Source organism: Tachypleus tridentatus, chromosome 11 (genome assembly GCF_004210375.1).
Source record: "Tachypleus tridentatus isolate NWPU-2018 chromosome 11, ASM421037v1, whole genome shotgun sequence".
In the NCBI taxonomy this organism is placed as follows: Eukaryota; Metazoa; Arthropoda; class Merostomata; order Xiphosura; family Limulidae; genus Tachypleus; species Tachypleus tridentatus.
In genome coordinates, this window is record NC_134835.1 from 68,714,030 (window position 1) to 68,733,547 (window position 19,518).

Here is a 19,518-nt window from a genome sequence, read left to right on the forward strand (position 1 = left end):
CGTTGCTGAATCTTAAGTGTAAAAAACACATTTTTTGGGGGAGCAAAAGACATCTGAAACTCAGTTGATTAGTTTATCATATTCCACTGATCTTTTTGTAGATAAGCTGCATCAGTAAAACATTGTCATACAATGGAAAGCTTTGATATCATATGTAAATAATAAAATGGTGCCAAGCACAAAACCTCAAGGCACTACACTTTAACAGAAACTCACTGAGATGTTGTACCATCTGTGTAAAACTACTCTTGTTTGTGCATCTGTTATGGAAATGATGTGTGCATGAATGGATATTCACATAGTTAGGTGCAGGCATGCACTGCCATCAGAAACAAGAACCAAGTATTATATTAATAGGCTAGCAGAGACCCATTGGACATTTGTGTTCAGATTAGTGTCTTCATTGCAACAACACATTTTTAAATACAGGATTTCTAGAATAATATAAACAAACTCTAATCACAAATACTGAAAATTTGTTCTACTGTAATTCTGCTGGCAACATGCTTTATAAGCATATACAGTAAGAATTTTATCCAGAAAAACAGTGCAAGTGCCTACTTACACCAGAGAGCTGGAAAGTTCAACTGAGAAGTCACTTCAACTGCTCTATGAATGAAGAAGAAATAAAAAAGGTGGATACAAATATACTTTAATAACCATTTAGTACAATAACATTAAAAGCTATAAGATTTCAAAAATATCTGGCATTAGTTCCCAGAATTAAATTACAAGTTTATTTATCATTAGTATTAAGTACAACACTATAACTTAGTAAAGCTACATGTAAAAAATGTAAATGTAAAAAACTGTACAGCATTAATTTATTTCTTGTACTTAACATAATCTATATACTCCTTAAATTAACTAGACCTCTTCCAAAGATTACACTTTTTCTGGGTGCCTCAGTCTTTCTGTTAGCCAATAATGGATATGGCAAAAGAAATCAAATACCTTAATCCTGTCGACCACACTCCCACCCAGATAATCTTGTAAAAATCAATAAAATTACCTCCTTTTGTCTTATTGAAAAGGATTCAGAGAATGGCCATAAATATGATTCCAGAAATAACATCTCTCAACTTAGTTTTTCCTGAGAAAAAGATATTTGTGGAAGGAGACCAAAACTATAAATAGTACTCTGAGACCCAACTGAGTGATTGGTAAAGAAATGTAATTGCCTCCTTTCACTTATCAATATTGACTATAAATGCACCCTAAATTTGTTTTTATATTATTTCTAGTAACAGAGTATTGCCTGAATAACATATTCACTATGTCAATATCCTTTTCTTCAGTCATACTACTGATCTAGTGTATATTAAATATATGATCCAAATTATGATAACCCAAATCCATTACCCTGCAGTTACTTTTATTAAAGGATATTTCCCAAATAGTTGTCATTTTGGTAATTAGAGTGAATTACTCACAAAGTGAAGGTTGCAGGACTGAAACTAATTGCTTAATATGCTTGCTCTTTAAGCTACAGGGGCATTAATATACTGTAATTGTTAATCCCACTATTTGGTGGTGAAAAGAATCCCAAAAGTGAAGTTAGGCAGTGTTATGTAGCTGATTTCCTTCTAATGTTATCACTTCAAAGATATTGATTAATAATAGTCTAAAGGTATATAATTCCATTAAGTCATAAACAGTTTATATGAAAAGAAAAATGTGCTACTTAAATATTGCTATGTACAGTAAGCTTCAAATAATTTGATATATTGATTTCTCAGTATGAATGTGTACAGTTTCATCCAGCCTGTATTGTAAAATGTAGACATCTTAGTCATTTTAATGTCTACTTTCTAAACTTGCATTCTTACCAGTCTTTTCTCCTAAAAGCTTATGGTATTTTCATACTTAAACTAGTTAATTATTATTTCACATCTCCACACTGATAATGGAATTAGAAAATAATTCAAAAATGTGTGTAATCAAATACTTTTGTGATATTACTTTGATTTTAATATTTCTTATGAAGCTATGATTTTCACTTTATGAATTGTTTTACTCTTTGCACAAACATCTTGTATCATCACAAGAAATCTTGCAAAATAGTAATTGTTGGATTGTGTTTGTTTTTTGTAGGATCAATGTAAATACTTCAACAGATTATATATCGTTTATCATATGCTTTGAGAAAAATACGTACTACATCTATCACATGGTACTTAAGGGAAGGTATTTTAACAAATAATTTTGGTTACTTTACATATGTTGGTTTTATGAAAATCTGTAGGAAGGATTGGTTGGTTTTGGTGTTTTATGGTGCAGAGCAACTAGACTATCTGCACTGTGTAGGGACAAATTAACAGAACAGTATTATTCATATTTTCAACTTGCTACAAGTTTTTACTATGTCATATATATGATACATTTTCAACTTGCTACAGGTTTTTACTATGTCGTATATATGATACATTTTCAACTTGCTACAGGTTTTTACTATGTCGTATATATGATACATTTTCATATACAGCACTTTAGTATTAAAAAAGAACTTGGTCCTTAATTTGTCATACTTTAAGATGTCTGCCATCTTAAACAAAGGGTAGCTTAAAAGGTCTAGTTAAAATCCAAAATAGATTAGTCTCAAGAATAATCAATTCTGGTATGGTACATTACCTCTTCTCTCATAAATAATTATTCTCCTTCTATTCTGCTCTCTATATGCAAAAACATTTTGCACATACCACAAGCCTTCTATCTCCCATAGGAATTGACTGGCTCTAATGCATTTTTCATTCAAATTGCCATGCATCAGCTCTCCACCAATAAATGTGTGACATGCTATCATGACACATGTGACTCCCTCTACTCAATTCTGTCAAACTATCACTTCTAATTTGATAGTACTCATGTTCAGATGTTTTTCTTTTGGTGAAATTTGTGCATGATCTTAATAGTTTAATTGCTGAAGTGGGAATTTTTCATTATTGTCTTTTTTTCACATATTTGCATATTTTATATGAAACACTTATTTGATTTAGGTATTTCTGCAATGAATTCTGAAGATCGTGTTTCTACTTTGGATGGTATACCTTTTAACACTGTTTTCACAGGCTGCATGTGGAGAAAACGTATCATTGGATTTCTCTACTTTTATCCATCTTGAGATTGATTGTTACATGTCTTCCTTTTAACAAGCCAAACGTGGTTGGACTAATGAAGATTTGATAGCTTTTTTACACTGCTGGGTTGTGCAATGTTTTCTCTACTATTCCTGCAGAATCAGCTAGGCCTAAAAATTATTATACATTATTTTTAAATATGTTTTATTCAATTCTCCACTTTTCTATGGTTCCTATTACCTCCATTTTTGTTGTCTTCAGCTCTTGTATTACATGTATGGTTTTGCTATAGTTGGGGTTTTCTGAGTCATGAAGTGACCTTGTCCCAGGTACTTTTGCTACTTTTTTTTCAAGGATTTCTGTATTTCAATTTGGCGATATGTTTTCAATTATGCATCTGAAATTCATGTAATATGTGCATCAACACTTAGCTGTTTCCTCTTTGGTTGCACATTTGTTTCAGTTACAGCTATGACATGCTCTTGTACCTTTCCCTTCCTGGTCCATATGTAGCATACCTGTTCTCCTTCTAGGGGTTTCTCATCTCATCCTTTTATTCACAGATGATGGGTATGATGACAACAATACCAGAGACTAAACAGAGAGCTCTGGTACAATAGAAGCTTCACTGTTATTGTTTGGTAAATTTCCATTGGTTCTTCAAGCTTTATCAGAAGGATTTGTCATTCAGTTCATTTCCTCATGTTTTTTGTCCCTGGCACTCTTTTCCTTCCTCATGATTTAAAATTTTGCCACCAGTCTGCTTCTTTCTGAGGTGGTACAGGTTTGTTTTTTATGTCTCTTCATGCTATTGTGCCTATTCATCATCATTCTTCAGGCTTTTATTTTATCCTCACAATGTACTACATTTTACCATGGAGTTATTTCTCACCATTAGGTATGCTTATTCAGGTTTATTGCTGATAGAAAGTTATGTTATAAATGCTTATTTGCATATCTTGATATTTCATCCCTTGAGGACCTGTCTTTGGTTCCTTTATTTTGCTCACTGCCTTTCAGGCTTGTTTAGGCCCTTTGTTTTGTCAGCTGTTTATAGCATTTGTTCATCACTTATATGCCCTTGGGTTGCACTCTCCTCTTTCTTTGGTTGGCATACTACTTTTTGTTCATTGCAAACAGGGGTCCACCTGTTACCCTTATCAGCTGTTCCTGGAGACAGCTATAATATACTGTTATCAAGTTGGAAAAGTCCTTACTCTAATCTCTCCTTTATCCTGTACAATTGCTTATTTTTATTTTTCTATGTACATCCCTCTTGGGCTTGCCCTTCTCTTAGACTTCATTTAATGGGTTTTCAGCTCAGTTATAGTTCTATCACTTTTGAGGATGTGATCTTCCATGTACCCTTAATCTCTAGATCAGGCTCTTTTATGGGCTTTTTATAACCAGTGGAGTTTTGCTGGAATCCTTAGTTCACTATTCTTACTCTTTCTCCTACCCTTGATCAGCGTTAATAGTTAAATATGACTCGTGCCATCAGGTGTTCCACATTTCATGGATACATCACTTTGGGGATTGGGGCATAGGCTGATCAAGTGGAAGATTTGGGGTTTTTGGTCTATGGCCAAGAGGTCTTATCCTGTCAAAGCCCTGGAGTTTCTAACTGTAGGTATTGTTTTGGCTCATTTTCTCCATTTGGTAATGATCCGTTCTTACTTTACTTTATTGGTTGCTTATTTCAATCACCAGGGCAGCACCCATTCTCCATCCATCTACATTCACACATTAGATATTCTGTTTGGGCTTACACACTTGATACTCCTGTCATTATGTGTCATTTTCAGGTTGCTTTCACACTTTTCATGGATTGGATTCTGGTATAGATAACAAGTACCTGATGGAGTGGTCTCTAAGTCCTTTTTGGTTTTCAGTGGCTTTGACTTCAGTGGAGTACTCCTCACTTTGAGATTTTTGCTACTTCTCTTAAGTGCAAATTGCCTTGTCTTGGGTCTCCAGTTTCTCATCTTCTTGCTATGGCTATCAATGTTTTCAGCCAGGATTGGACCTACATATTTGTCTGTCCTCTTGTTGTTCTTCTTGGGATGATTTTGATCATCCTTGGCACTCTATGATCAGTCCTTCTCATATCTCTTTCCTGAACACCTCAGCTGTGGTTTCCATGGTTTTTATCCACCTCCAGCTTCATTCTCTATTACCTTTTCCTCTGTCTCTTCTTCAACACCTTCAGTCACTGCTGTTTCATCCAAACCATTCTGTCTCCTGTCTTCATGCCTGGTTTTTCCTATAGTCATTGGCAAGATGATTTGGCTTCTTCCAACAGTTAGCCTCTCTTCTGGCATATTTCATTCACTCTTCCTGCATTAAAGTTTTTTTTTTCAACACAAATGGAATTTTTCTGTCATTCATTTCTTGGTCCAGAGATTTCCCCAGACCAACACACTGTTCTTTGTTATGTGAATTTCTTCTCTTGACTTTTGACTTCAGGGCCTCCTGTCTCCTCAGTTTCAGATTTTTAGGCAACTCTGCTGTCCCACAGCTTTCTTTTTTCTGATCCCACAGGTATTTACCTGTAGATGGATTCCTTCCAGAATTTTCATTCACTGTGGTGAGTGACCTTTCTGGATGTGGATATTAATGGGGTCCTGCACTATCTATGTTGCCTACATTTGAACCATTCTCCCAGTGCTCATTGTTGCACCTTCCCTTATGTCTTCCTTCCTTTCTCTTTCATTTGTGCATGTCAGTGGACAGTTAATTTCCCCATAAAGTTTCACCTACTCTTTATCAACATATAATACATATTGTTTCTCCTCACAATTCAGTGGCTTGTGAGGATTGACTCCCTTGTTTAGAAACTTTCTTTTTCACACATTTTTCATTGTCCTGATATGGATAGTCCTCTCTGTTATATGTTACCATCACAACTTCCTTCTGTGGTATCCATTCCAATCTCTTTTATTCCTTTGCAACTATGCTCTGTTCATGTTATTCTTTCTTTGCCAGTGGAGTTTAACTCTTCATTTGGTTGGTTTCTTTCTTTTTATCATGTTCTTTCTGTATTTTGTTCTGAATGTCTTCTCACCCAATTTGACACCTGACCTTTTCATCGGTATTTCTTCTTTGTCATCCCTTGGAGATACTTTTGCAATCAGGCATGTAGAAACCATGTCTCTCCTATTTGCATGAAGTTGCAAATTTCTTCCTTTTTATATTATCTTCTGCTTTCTAGCCATTCTAGAGTATCAGAGTTCAGTATGACTTTGACTGGGTAAGTTTGTTTGTTTTTTTTAAGAGCCCTTTTATGTTTTTGTTAATGCTTATTGTTCAGATCTCTCTCTATGGTGATTGGTGCCTGAACAAATATTCTTTAACTGTGTGAATCTGCCCTGTCAAGCCTTGTCAGTTTGCATATTATTAGCTCCATGGCCATGCAATGCACACTGTAGGGATGGGGTGGTCTACATTGCTTGTAAGTTTATCCTCATGATGGAATTGCTTCATAAGTTTGCCCATTCCAGTTCATACCCTCCCCCATGGACTTACATGGATAAAGCAAAAAGGGTAAGCTGTCCATCCCTGCCATGCCATGTATTGAATAAATCAACATGATCTGATTTTACAAATGGGGTTTCATGGTCACCCATTGCACAATCTCAGATGTTGTCATTCCTCTGGACTCCACCATTTTTTTCTAGTAGAATTTTAGTACTTACTACTTTCTAGTTCCAAGCAGCTGTGGTAGTGGAATGTGGAGGTATCCTCCTGAATGGGTTAATGAAATAGAAACAAAATATATAAATAATTATAAAAACCACTCGGTTGAGAGTAGGTTGTTGTTTTTTTCTGCTGTCTTAGATAATACAACATCCTCCAATATGAAACGTAATAACAAATGGAATAAAACATTAAAAATTGCAATTCACCCTTTCAATTGAGATGTATCATTCTACCCTTATGTAGATGCCAGTTTCAAGTGGCTGGATTTTGGGTTCACAGTAGAACCAATCTTGTTTCACAGATATCTGTATTCCTCATTTATATTCCATCAGTGTTGTGAGTAGTGGTGGAGGTAGTTCTAGATTATTATGGTTCTTTTTTCTTCTACTATCCCTCAATATTTTTTATTCCGAGTATGTTGATGTGCTTGGAATGTTTCAAGTCAGTTTCTCTTTTGAGGGAAATGGTTTATGTTGTATAAACATCTCTTTAATACCAAATGTTGGGTTCCTCAATGATTATACTTATCGTATTCACATGTGCCCCATTCATGAGTTGAGGGGAACTAGAGTCTCTCCACTCTAATGAACTTGAAGTGAAGAAAGTATTATCCTCTTTTCTATAATGAACACAATGGTTAATCAATTAGCAAATTTCACTGTATAGTAATTAGTCGACTAACTATATTTTTATTATTTTTTTAGTAGTAGTATTTTATCACTTGATCCAAAGCTAGAATCCCAGAAATCATGTTTCAGTGCGAGGCAGCAGCAACTGCCATGTGCAGGTCCCTGAATGAGGTTTCTTTTTAATCTAATCAAAAGCACCTTAGATGTGAAAAAAAAATTGTAGTCAAACAAACCTCAGTAAGTAAGAAAGTGACATTCGATAGTAACCAACATTAGCTTTATGATCACAACCCTATTATTCAGAACAGACCTGTGCTTTACAGGACCATCCAGACTCTTTAAAACATGTGGTAGTTTTCCTCTCTAAAACAATGTTAATAACTTCCTTTATAAGTAATGCCTTGAAATCTAAAAGTTTCTTTTATCATCCACATGCACTCAGTATAGCCATATCAAGCATCATTATTTATGCTAATTGAGTAAGCCAATATCACATGATGCTAAATGCTCTTTAAGTGGGAGAATTTTATAAAATTTAGCAAATTTATGCTTAAAAAAGTTGGCAATAAATAATATCCCTTCACTTGTATGATTCTTTTGAAAACTTGAGCCACAAACTGGTAATCTAGTTTGCTTGGTCTAATGAATACTTATGTATCTGCACATTTTTTTCTCCTACAGTTTTGTTGCTTTCAGTCAGTCCTCTTTAACCTGTTTACTGCATATGGTACATCTGTGCTCCCACTCCTTACTCTGTGATTAGGACGTTTCTCACTGTCAATGATGTTTATACCTATCTCAGTTGTATCTAGGTTCATCATCTTACTGTCTGCATTAAATAGTGCTAACATCTTGTGGTCTCATTGGTTCTTCATTGCACGTTTGAACACCACTTGACTCACTTTCTCTATCTTCTAAGCTCTGTGTGTCGAGCACATCAAGCATACATATGTAGTTCTAGCAATGCAGGCAGTTGTTGTAGATTCTGCTTAGTTATCTCATAAGTTAGTGAAGGGCTGATTGGAAAATATTGAGTGAAACCATATAACAAACTTAAGCAAGATGCCAGTAAAGATTTTCCAAATCATTTTACTCCCATTTGTCACACACTGCAATTTAGAATGACAATAGACATTTGTCTCAGTTTCAGTCTGAAAAAGCAGGTGCACTAGAAAATATACATCCTAGCCACAGTGAAATGATTAATCCAAATGACAGAAAAATACTCCTTGAAGCTGTAATCAAAATTTCAGACTGATGATAGCTCGCATAAATTTTTCATAGACATGTCCAAAAATGTTGGTCAGTTTTGAGTGATATTTGTTAAAATACTTTGCACACGTATTATATTTAAAGCACATTTAACAAATAATTGTATGTTGTAAAGATCTGTTTGTGTACCAAATTTGAAAAAAATCCATAAAAGCTGAGTATGTTTTTCCATCGAATAAACCTTCTGTACTCTCAGTGTAAAGGGAAAAAAAAATTTAGTCAATACTGAAGATATTATATCTCGGGTTTTTCTTAATGAATTGTCTTAAAATTTAATATGTAAAGTAATAGTACAATAAACCACATCCATTAAAAATGTGTTAGTTTGGATTATCACAATCCCAGCTATAGAAGGTGGAATTATCCCTAAACTATCATCCTCGCAGAGTGTATCCAACAGGTTGTTTTATTGGCTGGAAAACACAATACCGTGTGTCTTGAAATTAATGACATGTAGCATCAATTATACCAATATTCCACATCAAGAGGATTTATTTTAACAAAATAAAAAAAAAATCACTTGTTAATAATGCAGGTATATCCTACAGATTGTTTGGGCTGCATGACACTCTATCATATGTCTTGATAGCATGATTGAACGTCACTTGTTTTTTTTCTTTTGTGTTTTTATGCACAAAGTTTTCTTGTTATGAAGTTTGATTTTTTTTTCTTGCAAACATTTAATTGATGGGGTTGAGGGCAGAGTTCATGAATAACAAGTGACTCTTGAGAAATGTGGATTTGATTTTTAAACCTAAACAATTCTGAATTATCATAGAGGTCTGAAAACATAATGAACATGAATTAGTGGATAGACTGTTGATTGTAGTTTTAGTTTCCTCGCCTTCAAGATTCACAAGTCTGAGTCTATATATGACAGTGAGATCACTATATTGTAGCTTTGGGACATCATAATTTTGTGACATGAAAAGATATAGTTACGGAATGGTTTTATTGATGCTATAATCAGTAAAGTTGTTTGGAAAGGAGTTAAGTTTTAAAATGGAATTACGACTGAGTAACTCTCAATGTTAAACTTTGCAGGAACTGATGATATGGTTTACATGAGACATTAGACCTTTCACAATGTTTTCTTAGAAATTAGGTGGAACTGTTTATATGGATATACAGTCTGGTGTGAGTTTCTCAAAACAACCTATAACAAAGCATCCTTGTTTGTTGAAAACATGTTAAAAAAACAGGGTGGAGCAGAGTATTACTGGCATTCACAGATGAACTTAATGTGCTTTCTTGAAAATGGTTGGTTGAGGGATTGTCCTACTGAGTGTTGACTGTTTTTTTATTGTTGCTGTGTTAATGATATATTCATAATATTTTAATTTTAAACAGAAGTTAACTTTAACTTCCAGTATGTTTAAGTAATCAGTAAAGTCGTAAATAAAACTGTTGTGAATGAAGGAGATGCTTCTAATTCTTCAAATGAGGCCTAGATTAAACAACCAGCAAAGAACTACTGAACATTTATTAAAAATTTAGGTATTTGAACTTTATCCCAGGTAAATTATTTCAAAATGATAAAAATATATATTTTGATGAATTTATTTTTGTCATTTATGAACCTTATCTTACTTTGTAGCGGCAGCATGACCGAGAAGAAATTCGTAGAAAGCTTGCTATGGACTCGGATAGTGAAGACTACTACTGTGGAGAAAAAGTTACTAAAAAACCTAGTCTTTCAACTAGATTGCAGAGTGGTATGAATCTCCAAATTTGTTTTATGAATGAAACAGCTAGTGACCAGGAAAGTCAAGGAAGTGATCATGATACAGAAATCTCCTCTGATAAAGAAATTGCACCTCCACAATCATCTGTTAAGGAAAATGATCATAAAACAGACATCTCAAACAAGGAAAAGGTATTGATTTGTATACAATTTGGTTTTGTGTATAACATTTAGCATATGAAAATGTGATTCATTTTCTTCTATCTTGTTCTGAGTGTCAATTGTCTTCACATTCTGTTAACTCTTTTCTTTGTTATCTTTTTGGTATTTTAACCCTTAAACAGCAAGAATGTTGTAGGTAGCAGCATCAGTTGATGATGGTTGCTATTTAAGGGTTAAAATGACTAAAAGGAAGCTAACAACATCCAAGCTCACTTTTTACCCCCTAAAAAACATCAAAACCTTGTTAAGTATAGCTCTTTATATCCACATATGGTGCATTTATCCAAATAAATTTAAAATCATTTGTAATAACTGCACATACCACATCATCATGCAACCATTTTATAAATACATTATTCCAGCAAACTAATTTTGTTGAATAAAAGGTTCTATTTATGTCACTGGAAGAAGTAACCATTACATAAAAACATGAGAAACAACTTCCTGGTCTTTTCATTCACATAAATTATCCTAAAAAACTTGACATTTGGCAAAAAAATTAGTGGAGGCTTTAACCTTTTACAGGGTGTTTTTCAACATTGTATTGTGTATTTGATGTAAAACATATAAGGTTTTCATTTTAACCAACAGTGTTGATTAACAGAAAATTCATGTTAGTGGAGACTGGCAACCTGTTTTAAACTTGTTCCACCTTAATTAATTTCTCAATTTCCTCCTTGTTTTAAAATGGAACAATTTCTAACCCTTAGGTGAGTTTGTTTCTCCAGGTTTATTGATGACCAAGATGGACGTTGATTCAGTGGTTTTCCTATGGCTTTGCCTTCAGTGAAGTACTCCTCATATTGTTGCATTTGCCACATCAATCAACCACAAACTTCCTCTGTTTTTGTCTCTAATACCTCATCCTCTTGTCCTGGATGTCAATGTTTTCAGTCAGGATTGGTCTGACAAATAACTTTGTTTATCTTCCAATTTAATAAGTTTATCAGGTGATTTAGATCACTCTTTTTCAGGCCCTACTGATTGCTTCTTGCTGTCCAGCTCAGCCATGGTTTCCTTAACTTGTTCAGTTTCAACTTAACCCTCTGCTACCTCTCCTTCTCTTCTTTTGCAACCTTGGTCATTGGTGTTTAATCCCACTTTTTGTGTCCTCTTTGTCCTCAATTTTTATCTGGTCCTCTTTCAAAAAAATCGATTGTCCATTTTTGTTTTTGATTTCTGGGCCAAGAGTTTTCTGCTGATTGGTACACTGTTCCTTGTATGGCAGAATTTCTTATTTGGCTTTTTGATCAGAGATCCACTGTCTTTTTGATTTCCAGTTATTAAGCTACTTTATCCTACACTGATTTTCCCAAAATTGTAGTATTTTTACCTCTCCTGTTGATCAATTCCAGCTGACTTTCCAAACTGGGATGTTAATAAGGTCTTTCATTGCCTCATTTTGCCTTCATTTTGAACCATTTTCCACATGCGTTTTGTTCCACTTTTCCCTTCTCCTATTAGCCAATGGATGTTGATGGCCCAATTTATTTGCCATCATTGTTTCACATACTCTTTATAATCCTACATATCTTCCATATGATCTGGATTGTTTTTTTCCTTCCTTAAACCTCAGCTGTTAGGGAGGGTAACTACTCTTTGCCAATTTTCATTCCTTCCATTTCCAAACTTTATCCACAGCCTGACTCCAACATGCTTTTATGTCCTGTATGTCCTCTTAGTTGTTATATTACCCACACTGCTTCAATCTGTGGTGCCTCTTTCCTGCCTGTTTATTACTAGTTATCCATCCTCTGTTCATGATCTTTCTCTTTCTACCCTCACCAGGTGGGTTCTGCTTTTGATCTGACTGGCTTATACCTCTCTTTTGTCATCTCCCCCCCCCCATACTTTATTCCAGGTGTCTTCTCATCTTTGTTGTTCATCAGACAAAATTCTTCAATAGAGCATATGGTTTACACCTAATACACTTACCTCATTATTTGCATAAGATCTCCATTTCTTTCTCTTTAAGATATTGTCTTTCACCTGCAGCAATTCTTCAGATTTCCATGAGACTATAAGATGGGATAAGTTATATTTCTTACTTTTTACATTTTCAAGGGTCTTATTTCCCTTGTCATTGTAATTCTCATTGTTTGGATCGTGCTTCATGGCAAGTGTTGCCTGAACATCTGTTCTTTAACTTTTAAAATCCACAGTGTTCAACCATGTTGACATGTCTACATACATTCTATGCCTATATAGTGCACACTATTGAGATGGGGTGTTCCATAAACTTGTTTGTGAATTTTCCTCTCAATGAAATTGCTTCGTAAATATGCCCATCCAGGACTGTACCACCCATGGTACATGAGTAAAGCAGAATGAGGTAATTGGTATGGTCTGCTTTTAGAAATAGGATTTCCTGGTCACCCCATTGCACTATCTCAGGTGTTGCCATTCCTCCAAACTCTCCACCACATTTCACATGCTCCTTTTCTTCAACTGTAGTTTTGGAGTCCTTATCACTTTCCAGTTCTATGCTAATTGGGTGGTGGGCGATGGAGGCATTTTTTTGAATGGTTTAATGACATAAATATCAATATAGAAATAGTAGTCAGTGCAAAGTAGACCAATGGTGTTCTGCTGGTGTAGATGACATGAAATCATCCACTATAGCAAATTTATAAACCAGGAAGTGAGATATCAGACTGAAGTTCACATTTTGTTTGGGAGCCTTCATCCTACCCCCATGTGGAAGTCGGTTCCAATCAGCAAGGGTTTAGAGTTAAACCAATCAACATAAGTCCTCAAAGATGTATTATGGCCATCTGTCGTCATCCCATAATCATACTCCATCTGTGTTGTGGGTCATGGTGGAGGAATTTTGAATTGTAGGCATCTTTTCCATTCTATATGTTGGTGTCCCGGGTCAATATATCTTATCTGTTATTAACATGTGGCCTGTTCCATCGTTGGTGGTTTGAGATCCCCTCTATTCTCTTGAATAAAGGTGAAAATGATATAACTGTCATTCTATCTCCCCATGGATGTCAATTCCCAGCAACATAGGTTTTAAATGTAGTTGACTTGCTAAACATAGCTTGTTGCACCCTAGTTACTCTAGACCTTGAGGTACTTCCATTTTCTTCCTCACCAATTGGATGTGCTTCTCTGTTTATTATGCCCATATGTATGACACTTTTCCCAAATGGGCAAAGAGTATACCTGATCCAGAAGTAGGGCAGCACCCCACTTCATATCTTGGAATCTGACTTTCTAGTCTCAAGATGTATCTTTTGGATGCTTTCAAAAGATGCTTCTTCTCTTTCCTTGCACCGATCACTGCACCCTCAGAGTATTCTAGCTATAAATGTGAGCATGAGCAATGTGCCTTATTAAAAGTTACAATTTTTCTATACTGAAAATGTATTTCTGATAGGTACTTATCTACTTGCACATCCCATCCTTTCTCCCTACTGGAAGTTGGTGTTTCCATTTTCAGCCAGTACTCGAAGTGATAATTTGGTAGAATTGAATGAAGAGAGTCACATGCATACAAGAGTGTATGGCAATCCATTTGGTGCATGATAATTTGCATAAGAGATGCATTGGAATGAGAGTCATTTCCAGTGGTGGGGAGACATAAAGCATGTGGCATGCAATATTTTTTTTCATATAGAGGGTAGCATCAGATGAAAACAGCTAATGGAAATAAGTACCTATTGGAAATACATTTTCAGTATAGGAAAATTATAACTTCTGTAACATCTGATTTTGTGTGTGTGTGTGTGTGTGTACCTGAGACTTGTACATTTGATAAGTGCTTGCCACATATCATATAGGTAAAAACAGTAAATTGGGTCTTATAGTTAATATTTTTTTCTCCACTATAAGGCTGGTTCATTGGATTCACCTTGCCAACATTTAATTATATTTTTTAGGAGCTTGCAACACAGGAGAACTTTTGATGATTAGAATCATGCAGTATGTTCCCTGTATAAGGTTAATGTAATAAACATCTGTGAATCCAAGAATGATAGTTTGAGACATAATAAAGATTGATATTGTGCTAGTTTCTAGTGGCTCTAGTACAGTTAAAAATATTAATTTACAGCAAATACTAAAGTTTACAACATTTTCTGTTGTCAATTTAAAGAAAATTAAACCCATTTTGACACGCTTCTCTGAACCTTCTATTAGTAGAAGCTATGAAGTAATGACCTGACTTACTCAGTTTTCACTGATCATTTCCTTGATGATTTAGTTATGTTTTTGTGATTATCTTGTACATTTAGCATACAGTTCTTCATTGCAGCTTGATTACTGAGATGTTATAGCAGCTATATATTAGAAGGATCACATTTTTCATCAGTTCAACACATCGTTTAAAAACTTACAATGATATAGGTGTTACAAACTCTTGGGATATATTAGGAGAGGAGGATACAGATATCATTAGTGGAAAAGTTTGAATGTACCCACTTACTTTCAACTGAGCTTGAGAAATTCAAATTGTGCTGAGACGTCTAGATAACACACCCACTGCAGTCTCACTGCATACAAGTAAAAATCATGTAAACTGAATTTTTTTTTTTTACACATTTGTCTTAATTTTTACATGAATTAAACAAATGCTAGACTTGATGGCTTCATGTTTTGCTAAGCAACACATTCCATTAGATGTGAAAAGCTACATATTTTGAATACATTATAACTTTTATAATATAAGGTAGCCGCTCGTAGTAAAGTACTTTGTCAGTTCAAGTGGTTGTAGCTTACATACACCAGTTTCCACCCAAATGAAGCATTTTTTTAAGTTTTTGAAATAATTTTGAAGAGAAACTGTTACACATAATTAAAATAAGTTGTGATATTTAAAAAGAAAACAACACAGTAGTTTTATTCATAGTTATTAAAATTTAATATATGAAATAATTAAGACATTACAGTTAATTTTAAAGAGAATAATGTTTTTAATAGTAGCTGTGAATTTGTTGGAAGGAAAAAATAACTCATTTACTAGTGCCTTCAGAAGTTAAGATTGAAGCCTAGGTTACACAATTAAAACAAAAAAGTGCATATCTTAATATTTTTGTTGCGTATCTAAAGCTTTGAAACTGGTACATTTTGTGAACTTTGAATAAAGGATACTTTCTTTATAGTAATAAAAGAATTTGAAACTTGCATGTAGTTCATATATCACTTTTTTTCTTAAGCTAAAAATAAATATTGCATATATTTATCCATTGCAGTGCTATGTGGGAAGAAGGTGTTTCTACATGTGGAAATTAATGAATTTCAGTTCAATCACTTTCTGTAAAATTTCCTTTTTACAATAATCCTATACTTTTTTAGCAACAGTTAATTTCTGTTTTTTTTTGTTTTTAAACTTATTCTTCGTACATAACTTTATACGTATGTTAGTGAGTGTCAAGGGATGTTTGTCCTTCAAAAATAATCTGACTTTTTAAACTTTCTTCAGCAAACAGAACTAATCATTAACTCCAGCCCACACCACCACCAGCTTTTCATTAGCCTTTTCTTAGAACATCTGTAAATTACAGCCTCTACCACTTTAATAGTAGTTTATTCTACAGATTTATCTCCATGGTTGAGAAATGAAATTGTCTCACCTGGAAAAATGCCTGATATTTTCAAAGTAACAACGTATGAGTAATATCAGTGTTAACAGTTTTCAAAACCTTCAATACAAATATCTTACTGCAAGGATTTTAAGTGAAAACACAGAGCTTCCTTTTCTTGTCTTTTCTCCTTATCAGTGTCATATTGGTCTTGTATCTACTGAAAACTATGAAGTTATTACTCAATATATTAGTTCATAGTGTTTTATTCACCTCAAACTAAACATAGGATAACAATGAGGCCATAAAGAACTTCTTCAAACACTTGTATGAAAATATGTTTAAATATAGCCCGTCATAAATAAAAAGCTTTTTCATCTATAAATCTGCTTAACAGATGAAGTTTGATCTATCTATTAATCCAGACATTCATTTGTTTACTCGTTTACTCTCTGCTTGTAGTTAAGCTCACCCAGAATTGAGAGAGAGAAATGAAAAAGTTATATGAACATTCCAATAAAAGTAAGATACTTAGAAGCTGTCTGAATATAGCTAATAACTCTAGTCTGTCATTATTTGTTTACATCATTTGCTTTGGTCATATTGAAAAAAAAAGATTGGTGAGTTTATTTCAAATAAGAATTTTTGAATCAAAGTTAATTATACATCTAAATAAAACCTGTGTATAATGTTTTGACTAGACAATATCAAGCACAACTTTAGTGGAATCTACAAATTGCAGTCCGGCCTCAGGCACTAAAAGACAGAGGCCATCTTTTTTCTTCAGTCGACCAAAAAGTTGGAATTTGCGGTCATCCCTGAAGGATGGAGAAGAAAAGAATAGAAAAGCAAACCTTGGAGAAGATTTTATGACTAGGCATGCACGACTTCAAGCAGAAGCAAGGATGGCTTTGGCTCAAGCTAAAGAAATGGCCCGAATGCAGATGGACATTGAAAGACGAAAAAAAAAGAAATCTCCTATTGCAGATGTGGTATGATTTTTGTAACTGCTCATTTTCTGTACATTTATAATTAGATTGCTATTAGGTAAAATGTTTCAGTTAAAATTCAGCAGTATAAATTAATACATATTTCACTATTAAGTGATAAACAACAGTCTATCAATGTTGTAAAATAAAATTATTAGTCAGTTTTTAAGACTAATAAAACACCCATGGGCATCAATTCAACATGGCTGTTGTATGTGCTTTTGGCACTTCAGAAAAAAACAAAGCAAAAAACTCCTGGATCCAGTAGTTTCAAGTTTCACATGTACTTTTCACAATTGTGTATTTTCAGCAAATGTTATTTTTTGTGGTATTTGTAAGTTTGAGTAATTGAGATTTTGCTGTTATATGTTTTCAAGAAAACATTAACAATGCTTATGTTTAATGTAAATTTTAGTAATGGAATTTCATGTCTTTATACATACTTTAAATTTTCCTATAAAAAGTTTTTGTTTTATAACACTACAGTTTATCTTTGTATTGATTTGTAAAACACCACATACAGTTTTAGTGTGTTTATAGTCACTTATGTGAAATAAACATTAGTTTTTACTGTACCAAAATTGTAAGCAGGCCAACTTTTCTGTTGTTAATAAGAATGGTTAATCTATTCAATAAGTTTTAGACTTGTTTTATGTTTAATAAAACTTATAAATATTTTTAATGACTTTTTGGTGATTTTTCATTGCCTATTCAGTTACCTAGGCTGATAAGGCCTAATATAAAGCAGGTCTACCTTGTCATCAAAGTAAAATTTGTTACAGTTAAATGCAAAATTATTTAGCTAAATCTGCCTCATTTTGTTCCATGAAAAATTATTTTTCCTATTTTATTATAACATCATAATTCAAATAAGGTATAAAAAGATAAAGCAAGCTTTGAAAAAACCAAAAAATTAGGACTGTAATTATGATGGAAGTTTTTAGTGACTACTTTGGTAAAAGTTATTGCATATAGATATAAGTTGAGAAACAGTGATTGACTGAGATGGGAAAATTACATTTGTGTTGAAGTTAAAAAGTCAAATCAGTAATATTTTATTTGACTTTTCTTGAAGTGGGATCTAATGTGCTTAATTCAGTGATAACAATTTTTCCATCAAGTTGGGATGCATCCAGATATTTGGATGTGATAGTTAAATTTTAATAAAATTACTGCTGCATCAACCAAGGTTGTCTTATTATGAAAATACTTCTTTGTGTTTTGGCTGTCATGCTTGCTGTGATATTTCCCTGTTGTGATGGGACATGGGTCAAAGGTCATGTCATTACATTTGTTGACTTGCATTCAAAATTTTATTGCAGTACCATTTTATTAATCTATGTCAATAAGTTTGGTATCAAATTATAGATTATAATTCAGATTTTAGTATTATATATTAATTTCTAAATTTAAAAGTAAATATTAAAAAACACTCATAAATATACATTTTTTAAGTCACTTGGTATACTGAATGCAGCATTGGTTAAGATTAGATGTTTGTGATGTCAAAATACAAATCTGTAGGCTTTACAAAATTAGGAACTTGAATAACCAAGCTAGAATATAAAATAAGAATCTCATATCTTTTCAATTTTCTGAAATATGGCATATGTAATAAATCAAACACAATGGCTTTATTTGCCTTTTTTTCATTTTTGAAACCAGTCCCTTGTATACACTTACTTTAATATGATATATGACTAACCAATCATCAGCTTAGAATGTTCCTCTAGTGGTTTTCTCAGCCATTTTAATCTGTTAAAAGGCCACCACATTCTTTCAAACCAAGATTTCATGAAGCTAGGTTGTGGCTTTAGTCTGCTTAGATCTTAATACAGCTTAGCAACTAAGCTTGATTAGTTATAGTAGAATTTTATGGTATCAGTATAGTAATTTTGATTTTTTTTGGTTATTCAATTGTATATGTAAAACCTAAAAAGATATTTCATTTTGTATCCTTCACATGCAAAATTCTAAAAGATTTGTCATCCTATGTTAAGCAACAACTTGAGTACAAATGTCCTAGCAAGAAAAGATAACTTTGCTTTACTTGTTGATTTATTGTTATATATTTTAGGAAAAACAAGTTTAATAACTTATTTCTAAAAAGTAATGATCTATATATATATAATGTACAAGAATTGAAATGTGACTGTATTTTACAAAACAGTATGCTAGTCTACTAAAACACAGCCAAGACAAGGGTCACTTAATAAAGACTAAAGGTCATTTTTATATTACTGGATACAGTGCATGTGCATCACATCAGTGCGAGTTCTGTAATGTCACAGGCATGACAGAAAGGTCTATATTATAGAACACACACACACACACACACACACACACACACAAATGTATAATGTTATGAGACTTCGTATTTTCATCTTATCTGTAGTCATTCTAGAACAATTTTTTTTT

The 19,518-nt window shown here is 33.5% G+C and overlaps 1 protein-coding gene across 5 annotated transcripts in view; it reads left to right on the forward strand.

Moving 5' to 3' along the window:
• LOC143232380 (uncharacterized) overlaps nt 1-19,518 on the forward strand; it is a 137,728-nt gene that overhangs the window by 98,091 nt on the left and 20,119 nt on the right. For all 5 annotated transcript variants that reach the window (XM_076467729.1, XM_076467730.1, XM_076467732.1 and 2 more), the window contains 2 exons: nt 10,275-10,553; nt 16,813-17,103. In XM_076467729.1, coding sequence (XP_076323844.1) covers nt 10,275-10,553; nt 16,813-17,103 — 570 coding nt within the window. The remainder of the gene's footprint in view (nt 1-10,274; nt 10,554-16,812; nt 17,104-19,518) is intronic.